Below are 18,119 nucleotides of genomic sequence, written 5' to 3' on the forward strand. Positions count from 1 at the left end.
ACTTAAGAGAATGAATAGGTTAATGTATGGGAATATTTTTTAGGCCTTCTATCCCCTTTACCATTCCAAATAGACACATGAGGCCTCAGTCAAATTTTTTTTTATTGACAGTGTGTGGCCCACAGTCCTGTTGTTACTATGATACTGGTACAGTTCCTTCTGGAGGTATTTGATGGTAGGGTCTGTGCGGGGGCTCCCTCTTGTTTGAAGTCCCTCTTCCCTGATGTGGCTTCCAGAGCTCCATTTGTTCCTACTACAGATGCCCTTTCACTCCTGTTCTAGTCTTACTTTTCGCTTACTATCTAAGATGGCTTTCCAGTTGTCACTCCAGGAATGAAGCCTTCTTTTGGAAGGGGGTGTGTCCAGGTGTTGATTGTGGCAACAAGTGAACAAAATGTGCTCCCAGCTTGGGTTCTTCTCTTGGCCTGGGGTGGGGCACAGGAAAGCAACTGGAATCACACAGTATTTTAGCAATAGCCAACAAAAAGTTCCCTCTCTGGTGCTGGCAGGTAAACCTGCATCTTAGAAAAATTTTAAGGAATATATTCCAACCTTGAATAGTATCCTTGTCATCAATGAGCAGGTCCCCGGACACTACTGTCTTATCCCTGGTCAGAATCATTCGTTCCACAAACTCTGGACCTAGGTACTTGTCCACCCAAAGGTACTGTTGTAATGGAGAGGAGTGGGGGGTCAGCCATGTTCTGACACTCAAGCTTTGACTTCCTTCCAGTGAGCTGGGGTGCCAAGGCAGTGGAATAGGTGACTTGGTAGTTTACCAAATTTTGAGAGAAAACTGGCCAGTAGCCGGACTGGAAAAGCTTTGTGCCTACATATCCAAACAGTGCATAATCCCTTTCTCCCACCACTATCCACCTACCCACTCCTCCCTACCCAAGATATCCATATGCCTGGTGTTTCCTGGGTTTCCTAGGGGGAGATGTTTGGTGTTTGTTTTTTTTTCAAATGAGGGTTTAGAAAACTAGGTTCATCCATTATATGAGAGTCTCTAAATTCTAAAACATGCTAACCCAACAAAGTCTAACCTTCTCACTAATGCAGTAATTGTACTTCTGCAGTGGGCTTGTGCAAATGAAGACTTCAGTACTGCAAAATAAACAGACCTTTTAAGAAAACTGGGGCCCCAAGAATTGGTTCCATCCCAATACTCCCTCTCCCTTGCTCCCTCCTCCTCCCCCTCCCCACACACTCCTTACTCCTTCATGCATTTAATTTCCCGCAAGGCTTCCAAGGCTCCGGGAATGGGCTCCAGCTCTAGGAAAAACCCTGGTGCTTCATAAACACTTGCCACTTTCTCCTGAAAGACACAATGTCCCAGCTCGCCTCCACACCCATGACCCCCATGGGAGGTCGTCCTGCTCAAGGATGCCTAGTGGGGGCATCCCACTGATGCGTCCCGGTTTCTGACCGATGCCCCGCGGTCAGGGCCGAGGGAAGGCAAGCTGCAGGTTTCAGCGCCCAGAAGGGCCCGGTGGCTCGCGTCCACGGGGCTCAGTCCGGGCCGTCCTGCCTGGGGAGGGGGCAGGGGGGCTGTGAGCCCCGGGGGTTTTCCCAGGCCTCGGGGCCGCTCCGCTTACCGCGAGGTCCGGCCGCAGGGCTCCATACTGGGCCCGGGCGGAGAAGCCTCTCCGCTCCTCCAGGGCCACGTAGGGATCGTGCGGGAAGCGGAGACGAAAGGCTCGCAGGAGGCCGCCCTCAAAGTCGGCCAGCACACCGTCCATGTCCACCAGCACCCTCAGCGCACGTGGCGTCTCCAGCTCCATGGTCCGGAGAACCCCGACACCGGAACAGCAGCCGCAGCGGGCGCGGGCGGGGCCGGAGGGGCGGGGCCGGCTCCACCCACCCGAGCCCTCCCGGCTAGAGCCGGCCGGGGGCCGGCGTCTGAATCCTGGTAGTCTCCGCGTCCCCAGGGGGCGGCTGGTGAGGCTCAGGGGCAGTCCTGGCGGGGGAGCACCTTGGAATCTGGGGAGCCGGGGAAAGGGGCAATTAACCTGCTTTAAGGGCTAACTGGGCTTGGAGTCCGGAAGAGTGCAGATCTGCCCTTACCTTACTAGCTGCGTGGGCCTGGGCCAAGTCACTCATCCCTGTTTGCCTCAGTTTCCTTATCTGTAAAATGAGCTGGAGTATCTCGCCAAGAAAACCCCACGTGGGGTCAGGAAGTCAGCTACGACAGAGGTCCAGCACCCGGCCCGGCGCCCTCGGAGGCACATACACACTGCACCCCCCACCGGGGAAGGGGGCATGGAGAGAACGTCTAGTCCTTAAGGATGTCGCGGTAGTGAAAAGAACCCTGGCAGGGGTAAGGAGTGAGGACCCCAGTCTGACGACTGCTGGCCCTGCTTCCTTAACTGTAAAATAAGACCGGGAGCACGGAGGGACCCAGGAGTACAAACTGAAGTATATTTTGGGGGGGATACGACTAACGTGGGAACGTTTTTTGTGATTATGCATACATGTAATGGGTTTTGTTTTTCTAGCCTTCTCAATGAGTGGGGGAGGGAGAGAATTCAGAATTCTTCCACTCAGTGATACAGGCCTCTCTCCCCTCTGGGCATTTCCTGATTCTCCTCCATTCCTGGAATGTTTTCCCTCCCACTACCGACCTCCTAGGTTTCCTTTAAGCCCCAAATAAAATCCCATCTTCTATAGGAAGCCTTCTGCAACCCTTAACTCTAGTGCATCCCCCTCTGTTAATTATTTCCTATTCCTACGGTATACAGTTTGATTTTTATCTATGCTCGTTGTCTCCCCCATTAGGTTGTAAACTCTTTGAAGGCAGGGACTTGTCTTGCTATTTTTGTATCCCCAGCATTGAATACAATGCCTGGAACAGTCAGCACTTAATAAATATTTCTTGATTGAACTCAAATTAGAATTTTTAAAAAGAGAGGCTGGATCCTTCTAACTCAACATCTGTGCTCCTAAGTAGGAGGCAGGGGTCAAAGGTAAAGGAAAGAGAGGTAACCAGACTGTAATGCTCTTAAATTTAGTCTTCATGGAAATTAGCCCTTCCCTTAGTGTTTGGGAGAACAGGAGTGCAGAGGGGAACCCTTGGTGCAACCTTTTAGAGCAGAGCCCTTTTTAGGATCAGACACATCACGTTTTTGCATGTTAAAGAATTAATCTATTTATCCATTTCTTAAAATGTAAGCTAACAAAGTTTGACTCAGCCTGATTTGGTTAAAGGTAGATACAAAAGGTGAAAACTGTAGTTTCACATTGTTTAGCAAATAAAATCTTTTGCAATGGCTGCAAGAAAGAAGTGTGGTCAGCACTTGATGAGAAATAAGCATTCTTCAGGCAAGGCATGACCACAGAGCCAAGAATAAGCATAGGTCCCAAACTCTTAAAGATAGTTTCTTGTGTTAAAATAAAATGTGGGTGGCTTATCTAGCCACCTCCAAGCAAGCCATATAAAAATTCCAACAGTAGTTATTTGTTGTTTAGTCATTCAGTTGTGTCCAACTCTTTGTGATTCCATTTAGGATTTCCCTGGCAAAGATATTGGAGTGATTTGCCATTTCCTTCTCCAGCTCATTTTACAGATGAGGAAACTGAGGCAAACAGGGTTAAATGATTTTGCCAGATTCATACAGCTGGATTTGAACTCAGGTCTTCCTGACTCCAGGTCTGGCACTCTATCTACTTCAAAACCTAATGCACCTAATGCTAATAGCATAATCTCCCCTCTCCTCTTCTCTCTCTCTTCCTTTCTTAATAGTAGTCTTGTGGCCCAAATTAAGACCAGTCAGTTTCTAAACTACATTTTATGAGACCTTAATTCTGGTCACTTTCCATCATTCAGTGGCTAATGAACGATCCAGTTTTTGAATGGCCCAAGCCTTGTGTTTCTCTACTTTCTGGCCTTCAGCTATAGTCATCAATGTGGCACAATTATATCAAGAGAATGTTTGTCCAGCAGGTCTGATAAAAATGTTTTAGGGAAGAAGCATTCAATGCCATTGGATTCCACCAGCCAAGTATCATACACACTATTCCACTGTCTCATTTCTGGAGATAGCAAATCTTTACTTGTTTTTTAATTCTGCCATTTCTTGAGCTTAAAAAAGTTAACATCAAGGAGGCAAACCCAGATGCAAGCTATAAAAATAACTGAATAAAGAAATGAACAAGTCATAGGTTCAAGGAAAAAAACTAAAACAGAGAATAAAAATCTACCTCTCCTCCCCCCCAAAAAAACAAACACAAGACACAACACTTCAAAACGTCTCTGTTGTTTACTTTAAACAGCCCAGATTAATGAAATTACAACACATTTTAAAGATGAGACTTTCACTTCATGGTCAAGCACCAGCATGATCATGCACACAGCACTGAGTCATTTTGTAGGGAAAATACCCCTGTAGGTATTCCTTGATGAATACTCACTTTCTGTATGATTCACTCCCCTTGCTCTACTGTTTCTGAATCCAGTTAAATTCAATTGGACACTCAACTCCTTCCCTGTCTTAGGCTCAACTTGTCAGACATCAATTTTACACCTGGTTTAATTCCTATGTTCAAAATCTAAAGACAGTTTCTCTTCTTTCCAGTCAGCAAGGCATGAGGCCCAGGGATCTTTACAGGTTTGTATGGCACAGAAAAGTGTGGATGCTTGTAGCAAAGGATATTTACAGGATAAATTAGATTGAAACCAAAGAGACAGTCTTGGATGAAGTCAACTTTGTGTTTCAGGGGCCTGAGAAGAACTGTACCTTCAGACTGCTGACATGGGTTTATTGAGCCTAAATTGATCAGTAAGGCTGATCAAGAATGGAGTTTAAAAAACCACCTGGTACAAAAAACTCTAACACATTTAGAACTGAGTTTTTAGTTCTTGAAAACACATCATTAAGCTTCAGAGTGTTCCGTCAGCAATATACTATGGAGAACACTCATGCCATGGCCTGCAGACCTGGACAAATGGGGGATTACTTGCTCTTTAAAAAAAAAAAAAAAGGCAGTAGTACATAAAGTGCTTTTTTAATGAAAGAAATTTTAAAGAGATGTACAGTCAGGCTCAAGTTGTGCAGTTCACAAGCATGGAGGGGAGGAAAAAAAGTCATATTTAACCAAGGACTAAGCTGGACTTGCCACCAGGTGGATTTCTTCTGGATGGTGCTGGTGCTGATGCAACTGGGCTGGGAACAGGTGCAGCAGGCACCGATTTCTCTTCATTCTGTCCCAGGTCAACTTGTAAGTCTCCCTCCATATTTTCTAGCATGATAAAAAAAAAAAATCAAATTAGACAGTCTTCCCTTTTCTACTTCCCAGACCTCTCTTTTTTGTCCCCTTGAAAAAAACATCACTTTGGAGGCATAAGTATTAGATCAGAGGTGGGGAATCTTTAACCCCAAGGTCACATGTGGCCCTCTAGGTCCTCAAGTGCAGCACTGTGATTGAATCTAAACTTCATAATTTGTTCTGTGACATTTGGACTCAATCAAAGGGCCACACTTGAGGGCCAAAGGTTTCCCACCCCTGTGTTAGGCAATACGAACTCCATTCCCATTTCTACTAGCCTTTCAACTTCATAATGTAAGTCCTTCAGAACCAGTGTTTTCCAGCTTTACACATTTGCTTAAGATCAGGAAGTTAAATGGGTGGTTTGGTTAACTCCCAATTAGCAGCTGTTCTTAAAGAAACAATCTCCTGTGTCAGAAGTTCATTCCACTATACATAGAGAATGGTCTAAAAAAAACCCCAAACTCATTTCTGCATTAAAGGAATGATCTTTGTTCGAGTGTTTTGCTTTTTAAAAAATAGCTAAATGAACTCAGAAGTGTCAGAAATTACTATAGTATGCAATGTTTTAAAAAATTTTTCACTCCAACAAAAAAACTTCTAAAACTTACATGAATTGATATAAAGTGAACAAAACCAAACGTTGTACAATAACAGCAATATTGTAAGATGATCAATTGTGAATGACTTATTGGCTCTTCTCAGGCATACAAAGACCCAAGACAATTCCAAAGGACTTATGATAAAAAATGCTATCGACCTCTAAAGAAAGAACTGATGGAATCTGAATGCAGATGGAAGCATGATGTTTTCTTTAACTTTCATTATTTTTCTTGTTTTTTGGGGGGGGAGGGAAAGGGGAGTCCTGTCCATGACCTCTCAGAGAAACCTGAGAGGGCCAGAGTGAGGCGATAGGCTAGCGGTGAAGAATGAGGCAGGCACACGTTTCTGGACATGGCAATTATGTGGATCTGTCTTGTATGACTATGTTACCTTGTTACAAAGTGTATGTGTCAGGAGCAGGAAAACTGATAAACATTTTTGAGGGTAGGCCTAATAATAGGAATGCCAAAAAAGAAAGAAGAGCACTAAGGAAGCATTTTTTTTTTTTTAACAAATCAACAGAAGACAGTTCAGAGGGAAAGCAAAATGGGAAAGTTTTTGGAATTTATGTGCTGAATTCAGATATGTTTTTAAAAGTCATGATTTCAGGGTTAGCGAGCTTACCAATTCAAGGCCCAGGCTGATCTGACATCGCTCACCCACTCAGCACTATAAAGAACTTCGGAAAGTCTGAATTAATTGGTTCATGTTCAATACTTCATTGTTTGTTTGGATTGCACAGTTAATGAATACATCTGAAGTTCAGTGAATCAATCTACAGTTCTACAATAGCAGCTTTCACTTCCTTAGGTCAGTTTTGAATGTATCACTTATTTCTCCCCTCTCTCCCCTATGTCTGTTTTATATCAAAAGAAGAAAACGGTCTTTATAAAGATAGAACCAATGTCCCACACATAAGATTTATATATAAAAGAACAAACCTTGGGATCTAAGTGTTTATTTATCCAACTGCAAATTCTCCTTATTCTCCCTTCTCTAGAACACTAATAACAAGTGTGTATAAAGACTTGGGGGAGAGGTGGGAGAAAGATGGGTTGAGAAGAGATTAAAAGGCCACTGAACTCTAGATCTAGAAGAAACTCAACCATCTGTTCTGTTTGGAGGCCAAAGCAATGTTTAAATCACTCAAGAGAGAGACAAATATATATTGTCTTAAAGAGACCCCAGATAGAGACTATTACTTTAAACATGATGAGTCATTTTTTTCATGTTTCACCAAAATCCCTTCACGACCATCTTTTTTTGGAGGGAGGGGAAGAGGAAATGAGGCACAGGATGGAAAAGTATAGGGAGAAGCATGTAATGATTAAAGTAGCTTATCATAAAAGAAATTTCTGAAAAGAAGATGGCTGCTATTTGACTCCTAGAGTTCAAATAGCATAAGAGATATTTTCACAGGTAGAGTCGAAGATACATCTCGATGTAAATGGAAAATATACAAATATAAGTTGCTAGGGGCTCAGAATGCTTAGGTAGTTCATCCCATATGAGCATAAAGAAAAAAACCTAACCTGCCATGTAGTCCCATATAGGGGGGAGCAGGGAGAGAATCGTAAACTAGGAGAAAAATGAAGCTAGTCTGGTGAGGAATTTAACAGGGCTTTCTGAACTAAAACATTTTTTAGTAGATATAATCACAGATTATTCCATGCTCTGTAGCTAAGAAGGATCACAAGTCAGTCCATACTCTGTAAACCTTAAGTGTCATATAAATGTCAACTCTGATTATGATGATGGCGGAAGATGCCAGATTAGCTAAGCCAGTGTATTAAGAGTTTAAAGTACTACGCCAAAAATATGCTAACCAAGAGAAATATATTATTTGAATGGGTCTTAACATGTAAATAATGATAACTAATATTGAAAAATCATATTACCAATGAAGCTTCCATTGTATTCTATGATACACTTCTATGACAGCAGGATTTCATTTAATATTGATCAATTTAGGATTCTTTGAAAGGAAGTTTAGTTGCTGCAATCACCAGAAAGAGTTGTAACAACCTCATCTATCACAAAGGCCCACATGGACAATGTCATACTAAATATCATATGATGGTATGTTTTTACAGCAAAAACTACCACAAAACTATATAGAAGGGATAAGCTGACCAATCAAAAGAAATGTTTTTTCTACCACTTCTTTACATTCAAAGGTAATACTTAAAAGGCCAGATTTTCCACTAGTTAAGTATTTGTTCTTTTGCAGCCAAAGAAAATACCATTATATTGGTCCTAAATAAGGACTAGAGAATTCTCAAAGCAGTATTTCAGTTTATAATAACATTTAAGTGCCTACTGCACTCACTAGGTACTTAAATGCCATCATAACAACAGCAGTCTATTATTTTTCCTTAGTCAAGACCACTAAGCAATCAGTCATCAAAAGGACAGTCTCTTCACCTCAAATCATGCAAGCAAACCTTCAGATAAAACTAATGACTGAGCTCTGATTTCTAAGAATGGTTTCAGAAGTTCAAATAGTACTCAAATTTAAAGAACTGACCTGACTCTTTATCAAAGAAATTGTTCTTGAGTGGATCTTGTTCTCCAGAAGTTTCAGTCTCAAAGTAAGAAACACGTAGCAGTGACTCATGACTAAGAAAAGGCAAGGCTCAGATTCTGAGACTGCTGCATTCTTACAGATGAGTTATTTTTAAAATGATCAATACTGATTGATATATGTATTCCTTTCATCACAATCAGAGATTTGATATTTTTCAAATTAGCTTTCAATTTACGTACCTGGAACCCAACCTCTAGAGGTCAGCATTCATGAAATAGTAAGTCAATTTCTCTTTCTTGCTGAATAATCACAGAAATCCTATATACACTATGCCTTAAAAGTTTATTTACTGAATTTCAGGAACACCCTCACTGAGTACGACAAAGACAAAGGTAATCTCAATTTCAGGATCTGTGAATTTGATTGGGGGGAGGGGACTACTAGACTTTTTGTGTCTTTTAATGAAAGCTTTCATTGTTACCTTTTTAAACCATAAATGCCAAAAATTTACCCCGAGAAAGGAGGTAATCATTTCATTGCTGATTAAGATATGAAACATACTTTCAAAGCTAGGCACAATCGAGCACGGTTTCAGGTCCCTAGTAGATGTTTAATAAATACACTGAGTCAGTCCCTAGTATTTTTCTTCTCCATTCTCTGTAGAATACTGTTAATACATTTAACTTACCTTATCAATTACAGCAGGATCCAGTTTCATGCCCAACACATTCATTTATTCTGACACTCTCATCTTCTCCAAACAACCTAGTCTAAAACAATACCCCTTCTACTTGTTATAAAACCATATATAAAGCCAAAACAAACAAGTAGTACTCACCATGTACATCACCTTCTCCCTACAAAGGGAAAGAAAGGAAAAATAAGATTTTGTATCCAACACTTGACAACACAGATACAACATGTGAACTCAGTGCTTACAAGCTCTGTTTCACTTAGAGGCTGTTTGACAGAGAAAGTGGCTACAAAAATCTTTTCGATCTAATGTCCAACTGAGTTTTGGCATAAAACAAAGCTAGTCAGAAGATAAACATACTGGTATTTCAGCTCTTTTTAAAAACTGCATCACGAAATCCACAAATCCACAAAAGGCAATTCCTGTTGCAAGACTTTCATTTTTAACGTCTCCTAACAAGTTTATGTTTGCAAAGGAGACAAAATGAAGTACAATGAAGAAAAATCTAGGTATGTCTAAGCCTTTTTTAACTTATTCAGTCCTAATTTTTGGCTGAGGTAGTCTGTTATACATACACACACAAACACACACACACATACATATTCCCATATTCCCTTTTACCTCCTTAAAAATCCTTTTTTATTTTTTCAGACTGAGACTTTATGACTGTGTACATTTGTGTGACAAATAACTTCTACCTTTTAACCATTAAAAAGCACCAAACTGAAAGTGAAAGGATAATTCTATGACCGATCTTAATATCAAGTTAATATTGTGGCTCACAGTCACTTAGTTGTGGGTTGGTTGATTTTGGCTTTTTTTCCCCCTAAAAACCCTGAACTTGTACCAGAATGTGAAAGTCATTTATCCCAATCCCTTGAAAGAAGACAGGGTATCAATTCCAAATCCCCTGAGAATTCACAAGAGTATAGATTTAAAATTGAAGGGGACCTTAGAAGTCATCTAAATAAATGTTTGTTAAGTGATCTAGTTCAATGAGGAAGCCCCTCCAGATTCAACTTTCTCACCAATGATCTGAGCACTTTTGACAATTTTTAAGTAGTAAAACAATAGAGATTCAGTTTTTTGAGGTTTTTCCTGACATGTACATCACTGTTCATGCACACTGTATCTTTGATAGTCTAGCAAGGGTTAAGACCTGACCAGACAATTAAAAATAATTGCCAAAATATTAAACTCGCTTTCCCCAAATTCTATATGAAATGGTAGCCACCAGATCTCAATATCGCACCTCAGAAGTCTAGTTTCCAGCTCCAGCTTTGTTACTTTAGTGTGAGGTTTTGGTAAAATTACAACCATTCTAGACCTCAATTTCCTCATCTGTAAAGTGAGTGAGTTAGACAGTCCATGACTCTAAAGCACTATAGTTAAATAAAAGAGAACAAAAGTAATTCTTGGTTTAAGACAGATGTTCAAGTAGATGTTAACTTAGTTGTGTGGACTACTCCTCCCACAGATATAGTGTCATATGAAGCTGTTGGAGGTGAGATATGTAAAGCAATTTATAAATCTTAATGCACTGCATAGCTGTCAGCTATCGGCTTTTTTTTTTTTTTTATCCCAAAGTACTCTTTTTGCATCACAATTGGCATACTAACCTTGGGACCTAAAAAATCTCCAGGACCGGCTTCAGAAGAGTTTCTTCTTTGGAGGCCAGATGGTTCAGAACTATCCCTACTAGACTGAGCCCCTAAAAATAAGAGTTAGTCTTAGAATACAAGAATGTAATGACTAAAAAGAAAAACATACCACCTAGTACAGTTATAGAATTAACAAAACAGTCTTGTAAACAGAGGGGGAGAAAATTTAAAACTCAAAATCTTATGCAAATGAATGTCGAAAACTAAAATAAATTATTAAAAAACAAAAATTTTTTTTTCAAAAACCTATCAATTCATTCACAGGATAGTAACTATTTCACTGAACAGAATTAAACTTTCTTATTTTATTACTGATTAGACTAAGGTTTAATATTTTCCTCACAAACACTACAATATTTGAGATTGTTAAGGGGGGGAGTATATATATCACTTTTGAAAGGTAAACTGAGTTCATGCAAGTAAGGAATACCTGCTGACTTGGCCCAAGAAGGTTGATTTTCTTCAGATGTTCCAAAAATATTAGATGCCATTTTGTTCTTTCTCACTGGTTGTTCTGTGGGCTCATCAAAGCCCAAAGTAAAATTAGACCCACCACCTGGAGGACGTAACACCCTAGGAGGAAACAAAGCTTCATCAATAACCTAACAGTCTTAAAATTATTAAAAAATAAAAACAAAACACAACATGGGTTTAAAAAACTTTCCAATGAAGAAAGGCACACAACTCACAGTTCAAACTCACTTCTGAATGATAACATTGCATCACAACTGGAAGCTTGATCAGAAGCCTTGATAAACCAACACTAAAGTTTCTAAAGAAAACTAAAACCACACGGGCACAATGGAGCACATTTGCAAAGAAGCTTGTACTACCAGGTTCTCAATTTACAACAATGGATTTTAGAACAGAATAGATTTTAGTCTCCAGAGCAGTCCATCTATAACTATTTTCTAAGAAACCAAATGAGAAAATGATACTAATTAATTTCTACCAATATTAAAGCACAGATTATGGGAGAAAATAAGGCAATATTTTCAAATGCAGCATCACCTAAAGAGCTTATATATAACACTAATCTTACCTATTACCTCTAATGAAAATTAGCAACTCGGTACAAACACATTTAGCTCAAAAGCTGTGAATTATTTTGAAGTATCATGAATATGCTCAGAATCTATTATTCCTTCTAGAATCCTGCCGATTTCTTTGTTGTTGGTGGTCCACCATTTCAATCATGTCTGACTCTTTGAGACCCCATTTGGGGTTTTCCTGGCAAAGACACATTTGCTTAAATTTTAGGCTCAGTATTTTGTTGGTAGCAAAGAATTGGAAACAGGTTAAGTATGCCCATCAATTGGGCAACAGCTAGGAAAAAAAGGCTCGTGAATGAAATAAAATCCTATTGTGTAGTAAGGAAAAATTAAAGAATTCAGAGAAACATGGAAAAAAAGTGGGAACAAATGCAACAGAACCAAAAGAAAACTATACAATTGTCTATAGTAATATAAATGAATAGACCACTAAAGACACTGAAGGGCCCTGGGACAAAAGAAACAACTTCCTATCCTCACAGCAGAGGCAGTGACTTAAACTAACAGGACAGAATGTTGCGTCCGTTGTCAGATGGAGTTGCTGTATCAGATGGTTTTGGCTTAATGTTACTTTGTAGGAGGTGGGATGGAAGGGAGGCGTTTCTCCCACCACGACAAATGACAGATATAAAGAGTAAATAAATTAACAAAATTTAACTTAAATCATTTTCCCTGTTGTAAGAGGTTGTAAACAAAATGGTCCCTCCATTGATAAGATTTAGATGAACTCTTCATTGTTATCATTACTAATGCACAAGAAGCTAATCTTCCCCCCATTTCTCCCACTCTGTCCAACACATAATTCAAATATATAAACAAAACAAAGAAATTTGAGGATTCAAGACCCTGTACAATTAAGGTAAATTCCATATACGTCCTCTTACTATTCAGTTCTGTCCAGATTTATAGCACTAAATTCTTTTCAGGTGCCACACCCTATTATCCATTGCTCTAGTCCATCACTTCTTAAACTGGGGGGGGGGGATCTCAACCTTCACAAAGAAGAGTCTTCCTTCATATTTTACCAAGAGGAACCAATCATCATAAACTCCCTCTTCTATCCAATTCTCCCTCTCAAAAGCCCTGGACATCATCCCCAAATCGATCCTTTACTCCAGTCTCTGAAGGGACAAAACCAACCCCTCAACACTTCTATCCCCTTCAGCAGTTGCCTCCCTACAATCCTCCTAATTATGGATCTCTTCCTATTAGCTCTGTCCCAACAGCTTATAAAGAGACCCAAATCTGCTCTCAGAGCCCTCACTAGATCCAACCATCTCCCTCCTCTCTTTCAAAATAAAACTCATAGAAAAAGCTATTTACATTTATTGCCTCCTAGTTCAACTGAAATCTGATGGACTTTTCTTCATTCTTCTTGACTTTTCTGCAACATTTGACATTGTTAACTTGAAAACTCCTTTCCAGGTTTTGTGTGACACTGCTCGTTAGATTGTCCTCCTATCTCCCTGACTACCCCCTCCTTGGAATACTTTGTTGCTTCATTAAACATATATGATATTCAATTTGATTACACCCCAAGACCCTATCTTGGGCCCTCTCTCTCTATGCTCTTGGTTTGCTCACCAACTCATGTGTTTAATTACCTTCTTTCTACAGATAATTCCTAGATTTAGAGACCTCCTGAACTCTACTTCATCACCAACAGCTTACTGGATATTTCCTATTTCCAATATGTCCAAATCAGAACTTTTTCTCTTCTCCCTTCCCCACCAAGCCTCATACAAAACTTCTCTATTTCTGTTAAGGGTATCTTCCTCCTTCCAATAACTCAGGTTCACAACCCTGACCCCTAACTCCACCTCACCCCACATACCCCACACTTGCTAAGTTTTGTCAGTTCTACCTCTACATCTACAAACTGTCCTGGTTCTAATCACAAAATCACCATCTGTTTGCCTAAGCACTCAAGACCTCTCACTTGTACTACTGCTATAACCTAATTGGTCTCCCTAACTCAACACTCCCTTCTCTCCAATCCACGTTCCATAAAACCTCCAAAATTATTTTCCTAAGCACAAATCTAATCATGTTGCTTCCCAGCTTAATGAATTCCAATGGCTACCTATTTCCTCTATTAGGAATAATACATTGTTCCCTTCAAGCACATTCCCCTCCAGCCAAACTGGCTCTTACACACACACACACACACACATCCATATTCAGTGTCCAAGCCCTTGCCCAGATTGTACCCACCCCCACTATGCCTGGAATGTACTCCCTTTCTCACCTTTTACCTTAGAATCCATAGCTTCAATCACCCCATGTGCCAACTTCAGAATGTGTCTCCTGATCCCTCCTAGGACCTAGTGTCTTTGTCCCTACAAATTACCTTGTATTTATTTTGTATGTATGCATGTGTATGTATATATCTAACTATATCTATCTATATGCAGATATGGATATAGTGATATCCTCCAACACTGTATAAACTCTTTGAGGCTAGGACTACTTCATCTTTTTATCTCCAGTACTTGACACACAGAAGGCACTTAATACTTGCTTGTTGATTATAAAACGGATTCCTCCAGCTAAACATTTTCAGCTGTGACATTTGAGCTTAACTCTAGCAGACTCCAAGTCCAACACTTTTTCCACTGTACATACACCATACTCTCAACTGTGTGAGCTATGAACAAAGTCACAACAGAGTCAGTTTCCTCATTAAAATGGGAATAATACTTGCACAGAGTTGACTAGGGAAAGCCCTTTGTAAGCCACAAAAAGCACTAAGTGCTAAGTTACCATGCTTACCCATATATTAAGGGTGCTAGATTTGGAATAAAAGGACCTCAGCCTCAGTTTTCTCATATGCAAAATGGAGGTTGGGCTAAATAGCTTCTAAGATCTCTTCTAGCTCTAAATCTATGATGTTATCAGCTGAACAACTTGAATTATTCTCCTCAATTACCCTTAGTCCACCTTCCATTCACTCTCAGGGTAGGAAAGCTTCTTTTAATTAAGACTGAAGGCACAGTAAACCATTTGTATATAAATGTATTCAGAATTGAGACAATGAAGAGTTTTGCTGTCTTTTTTTTCTTTTAGCCTAGCAACAGTTTAAAAAAGCCAAAGCTTTGTCCCACCCTAAAGGTCTGTGTTCCTTCTACAACTGCCAACATCGTGGCCTCCCACAACAGAGTAAGCCCTTGTTGATGACATTTACAGCAGCAAGTAGGAAAAGTCCCTAAACAGAGGTTCAGGAGATTTAAAAATCAAATGCCTTCTGCTTAAAATGTAGAATATATTCTCTCCTTGGATATTATATATAAGCTGTGACTAATTCAGCATCAAACATTTAAGGAAATATTAATACTATGCCCATTTATCTGTGATAGAATGCATTTTCTGAGGAAAAAAACTCTTCAAGCTTATTTCTTCAAAATTCATAATCAGTTTACTTTAACAAAGGTGGGGAGGGAGGAGGAAGAGAACCTCAAACCAAACATTTATGTAGAGCAGGGGTACTTAAAATTTTTTGTGTCATGGGTCCCTCCCCTTTGGTAGCTGGTGAAGCCTATGGACCCCCCTTCTCAGAATAATGTAAAGATATAATACATAAGATTACAAAGGAAACAAATTAAATTGAAAGTTATTTTTAAAAAATAAACAAACTTCCCAGACCCTGGGATAGGAACACTTGATGTATAAATCTGGCAAAGAAGAGACAAGGAAGTTCTGGAAATACAGGAAACAGAATGAAGACAGGGAAAGTAAAGCACAATAATAGAGGGTCAATGAATTATGGAAGTCATAATCTCCATCATATATTAATGCTAATTGGACAATAAAACCTTTCAATAAAACTCAGCATCTTAAATGTTTTGCAAAGAAAAGTATTTATCAACCTCTGTGTGACATATGTACTATTCCAAAAGCTGACCTGAAAATTCCAAATTTTTCGATCCCATTCTAACCATTTCAGGCAGCTAAGCAGAAAGTGGATGAAAGAGCTGGAGACATTTCCAAGGAAATATAAAACCAAGGCTTGATTTCCTTCCTAAAACTACCCCTTCAAAAAGTTAATTTGTATTTAATTACATTCCAGTTCAAAGATGACAAGGCAAGCCGCAAGCAAGTACTTTCTTAGTTTCATCTAATAAATGTTGCTCACCTTTCCCCAATAAACCAATGGCATGAGTTGGTTTTTTTCTAAAAAAAAAAAAAAAAAAAAAAAAAAAAAAAAAAAAACCTTGTCCATTCTGATTTCATATTCATTTTTAAAAACGGAGTTCCAAATTCTCTCCCTCCCTAAAGCCCCTCTACCACTCACTGGGAAAGCTAGCAATGCCATATCTGATTTATATTGTATAATAAATATTTATTTCAAGTGAATTCAATCGTGATACCAACGATGTGATTTCCAGATGCTCCCTGAAAAGACTCCAGTGTCTCAGATCGCTTTTTGTTCAAACACTCTAACCCCTCTCCCACCGCTCCTATCAAATACTGTTGCCATGCCTCTGCCTCCTTCGCCCCACAAAATGGCTCCCTATGTAACATTTCCCTAGGACCCCAATACCAGCTACTTGCCAAAGACAGTACCGGCTGTGATCAACGGGAGAACTGAGACATATTCAAGCAAAGTAAAATCTAAGCCTGCTCCAAACCAGGAGGAGCATGCTCCTTTCCAGCTGGCTGTGATACATTTAAAGCCACAGTATCCGATACGCTTAAACAATGTAGACACCTTAAAGAAAGCCAGGATCCAACCAACCTCTCTAGGAAGTTAAGGGCCAGGACACCCTAAACCTCCACTTCCCTCAAAACCAGCAGGCTGATAACTCTGCCTCCGGGCCCGCGGAGGGGCTTCTTCCCAGGTGGAGGAGCCACAGAAGAGACAATGGATGTGTCTCCAGCCCCACCCAAGTGCAGGAAGCCACTGCAACGGGTAAACGGGAGGACCAAGTCCCCGGAGAAATATTAAGGGGAAAAAGCAGGACGGGGGAGGAATACAAGGGTGATGTCCAAAAGGGGGGCCCACAGAGAGGGTCTCCAGGATCCCCGGCTCTCAGGTGGGCTTGGACGGGGAGGGCGTGGGTGGGGTGGAGAGCCTTCCTTTGTCACCAGGAAGGTTACTTACTTTCTCGAGCCTCTCCAATCCAGTCTAGGGAGGAGAGAGTGGGTTACACCCAGACACTAGAACCAGCGGGGGGGTGGGGGGGGTGTGGAGGCGAGGAGGGTAGGGGGACCGGGCTCGGTATTGGGAAGGGGGGCGAGGGGCAAGGGAAGAGCCACGAGTCCGGGATATTGCAGACCATGCAGACAGGTACCTCAGGCTGGGAGCGGGGCTGAACTTGGCAAGCGTAAGTGTAAATGTACGGCTGGGGGGGGGGGGGGGGGGAAGTGGGGAGTCTCTAGATCCCCCACAATCCCTCCTTACAAAGCCCAGGCCGGCCCGGCTTGGGCAGTGGGTGGGCATCACGAGCCCCGGCAGGTGAGCCGGGTGGGGCGGCCAGCGCCGGCTCAGCCCCTCACACAAAGGAGCCTGCGCTCGCTCCCCGCTTCTCCATCCCCCGGGAGGGGGGACCCATTCAGCCAGCCCCGGGAAGACGCAGGGGGACCCGACCCCGGCCAACTGCCAAAGCCGGCTCCCAAGCAAACCCACGCCCTCCGGCAGACTCGAAAGGGCCGCACTCCGGGGATCGGGGATCGGGGATCGGGGATCCGGGGTCCGAGCCCTGGCCTCCGCCCCCTCCTCTTCCTCTTCCTCTTCCTCTTCCTCCTCCGCCGCTTACCGGGAGCTGTTCCTGCCATTGGGGTCGACGCCCTTGAAGGTGGTGGTGGTGGTCATGGCGAAGCCGGAGCCGGACCGGGGCGGGGGCGGACGGTCGGGCGAACGGACAGAGAGAGCGACGCGGCTCCCGGACGAAGTCCAACCGAACGCACTGACAAACCCGGACACAAAAAAGCCCACCCTCTAGCCCACTCCGCCCCTGGCCGCTTATTTTATAGGGGGCCGAGCCCCCGCCTCCTTCCCACACGGGATTGGGGCGTTCAAACCGATTCTTTCGTTTTCATTGGTTCGGTGGACTGCCAGGTAGCCGCAACGCGGCCATCCAAGAAGCCACGAAGACCCGCCCCCTTCCCAAGCCGAGAGGTGGTGCTGCAGGGCCCGCCCCCCCGAAATCTGTGCGGGTGATTGGACAAAATAGAGCCCCGACCCAAACGAACTATAAGTTAAACACCCTGTCAATTACAAGGGAGTACAATAAAGAGAACTGCTAGCTTTATCACGGAGCCGGAGGGGGGCAGGGAGGAGGAAGAAAGAAAAGAAAAGAAAAGAAAAAAAGGGAAAA

General features: G+C 41.8%; 2 protein-coding genes across 3 annotated transcripts; both read right to left on the minus strand.

The window, feature by feature from the left end:
- Window positions 1–84: 84 nt before the first annotated feature.
- Window positions 85–1,987, minus strand: NT5C (5', 3'-nucleotidase, cytosolic). Its single transcript, XM_072645639.1, has 5 exons — window positions 1,599–1,987; window positions 1,218–1,318; window positions 1,047–1,107; window positions 553–667; window positions 85–425 (listed from the first exon to the last, which is right to left on the minus strand). Exons 1-5 carry the CDS (start codon window positions 1,782–1,784, stop codon window positions 268–270), a joined length of 621 nt encoding a protein of 206 aa, XP_072501740.1. The 5' UTR covers window positions 1,785–1,987; the 3' UTR covers window positions 85–267.
- A 2,253-nt stretch (window positions 1,988–4,240) lies between these two features.
- Window positions 4,241–17,891, minus strand: JPT1 (Jupiter microtubule associated homolog 1). Of its 2 annotated transcripts, XM_072645644.1 has the most exons (5): window positions 17,559–17,827; window positions 11,181–11,323; window positions 10,709–10,800; window positions 9,234–9,252; window positions 4,241–5,238 (listed from the first exon to the last, which is right to left on the minus strand). In XM_072645644.1, exons 1-5 carry the CDS (start codon window positions 17,612–17,614, stop codon window positions 5,090–5,092), a joined length of 459 nt encoding a protein of 152 aa, XP_072501745.1. In that variant the 5' UTR covers window positions 17,615–17,827; the 3' UTR covers window positions 4,241–5,089. The 2 variants fall into 2 exon arrangements, with proteins under 2 accessions (XP_072501745.1, XP_072501746.1); XM_072645645.1 differs by lacking the exon at window positions 9,234–9,252 and having other exon boundaries at window positions 10,694–10,800; window positions 17,559–17,891.
- Window positions 17,892–18,119: the final 228 nt, after the last annotated feature.

The sequence above is a fragment of the Notamacropus eugenii genome, chromosome 2 (genome assembly GCF_028372415.1).
Source record: "Notamacropus eugenii isolate mMacEug1 chromosome 2, mMacEug1.pri_v2, whole genome shotgun sequence".
NCBI classification, from domain to species: Eukaryota; Metazoa; Chordata; class Mammalia; order Diprotodontia; family Macropodidae; genus Notamacropus; species Notamacropus eugenii.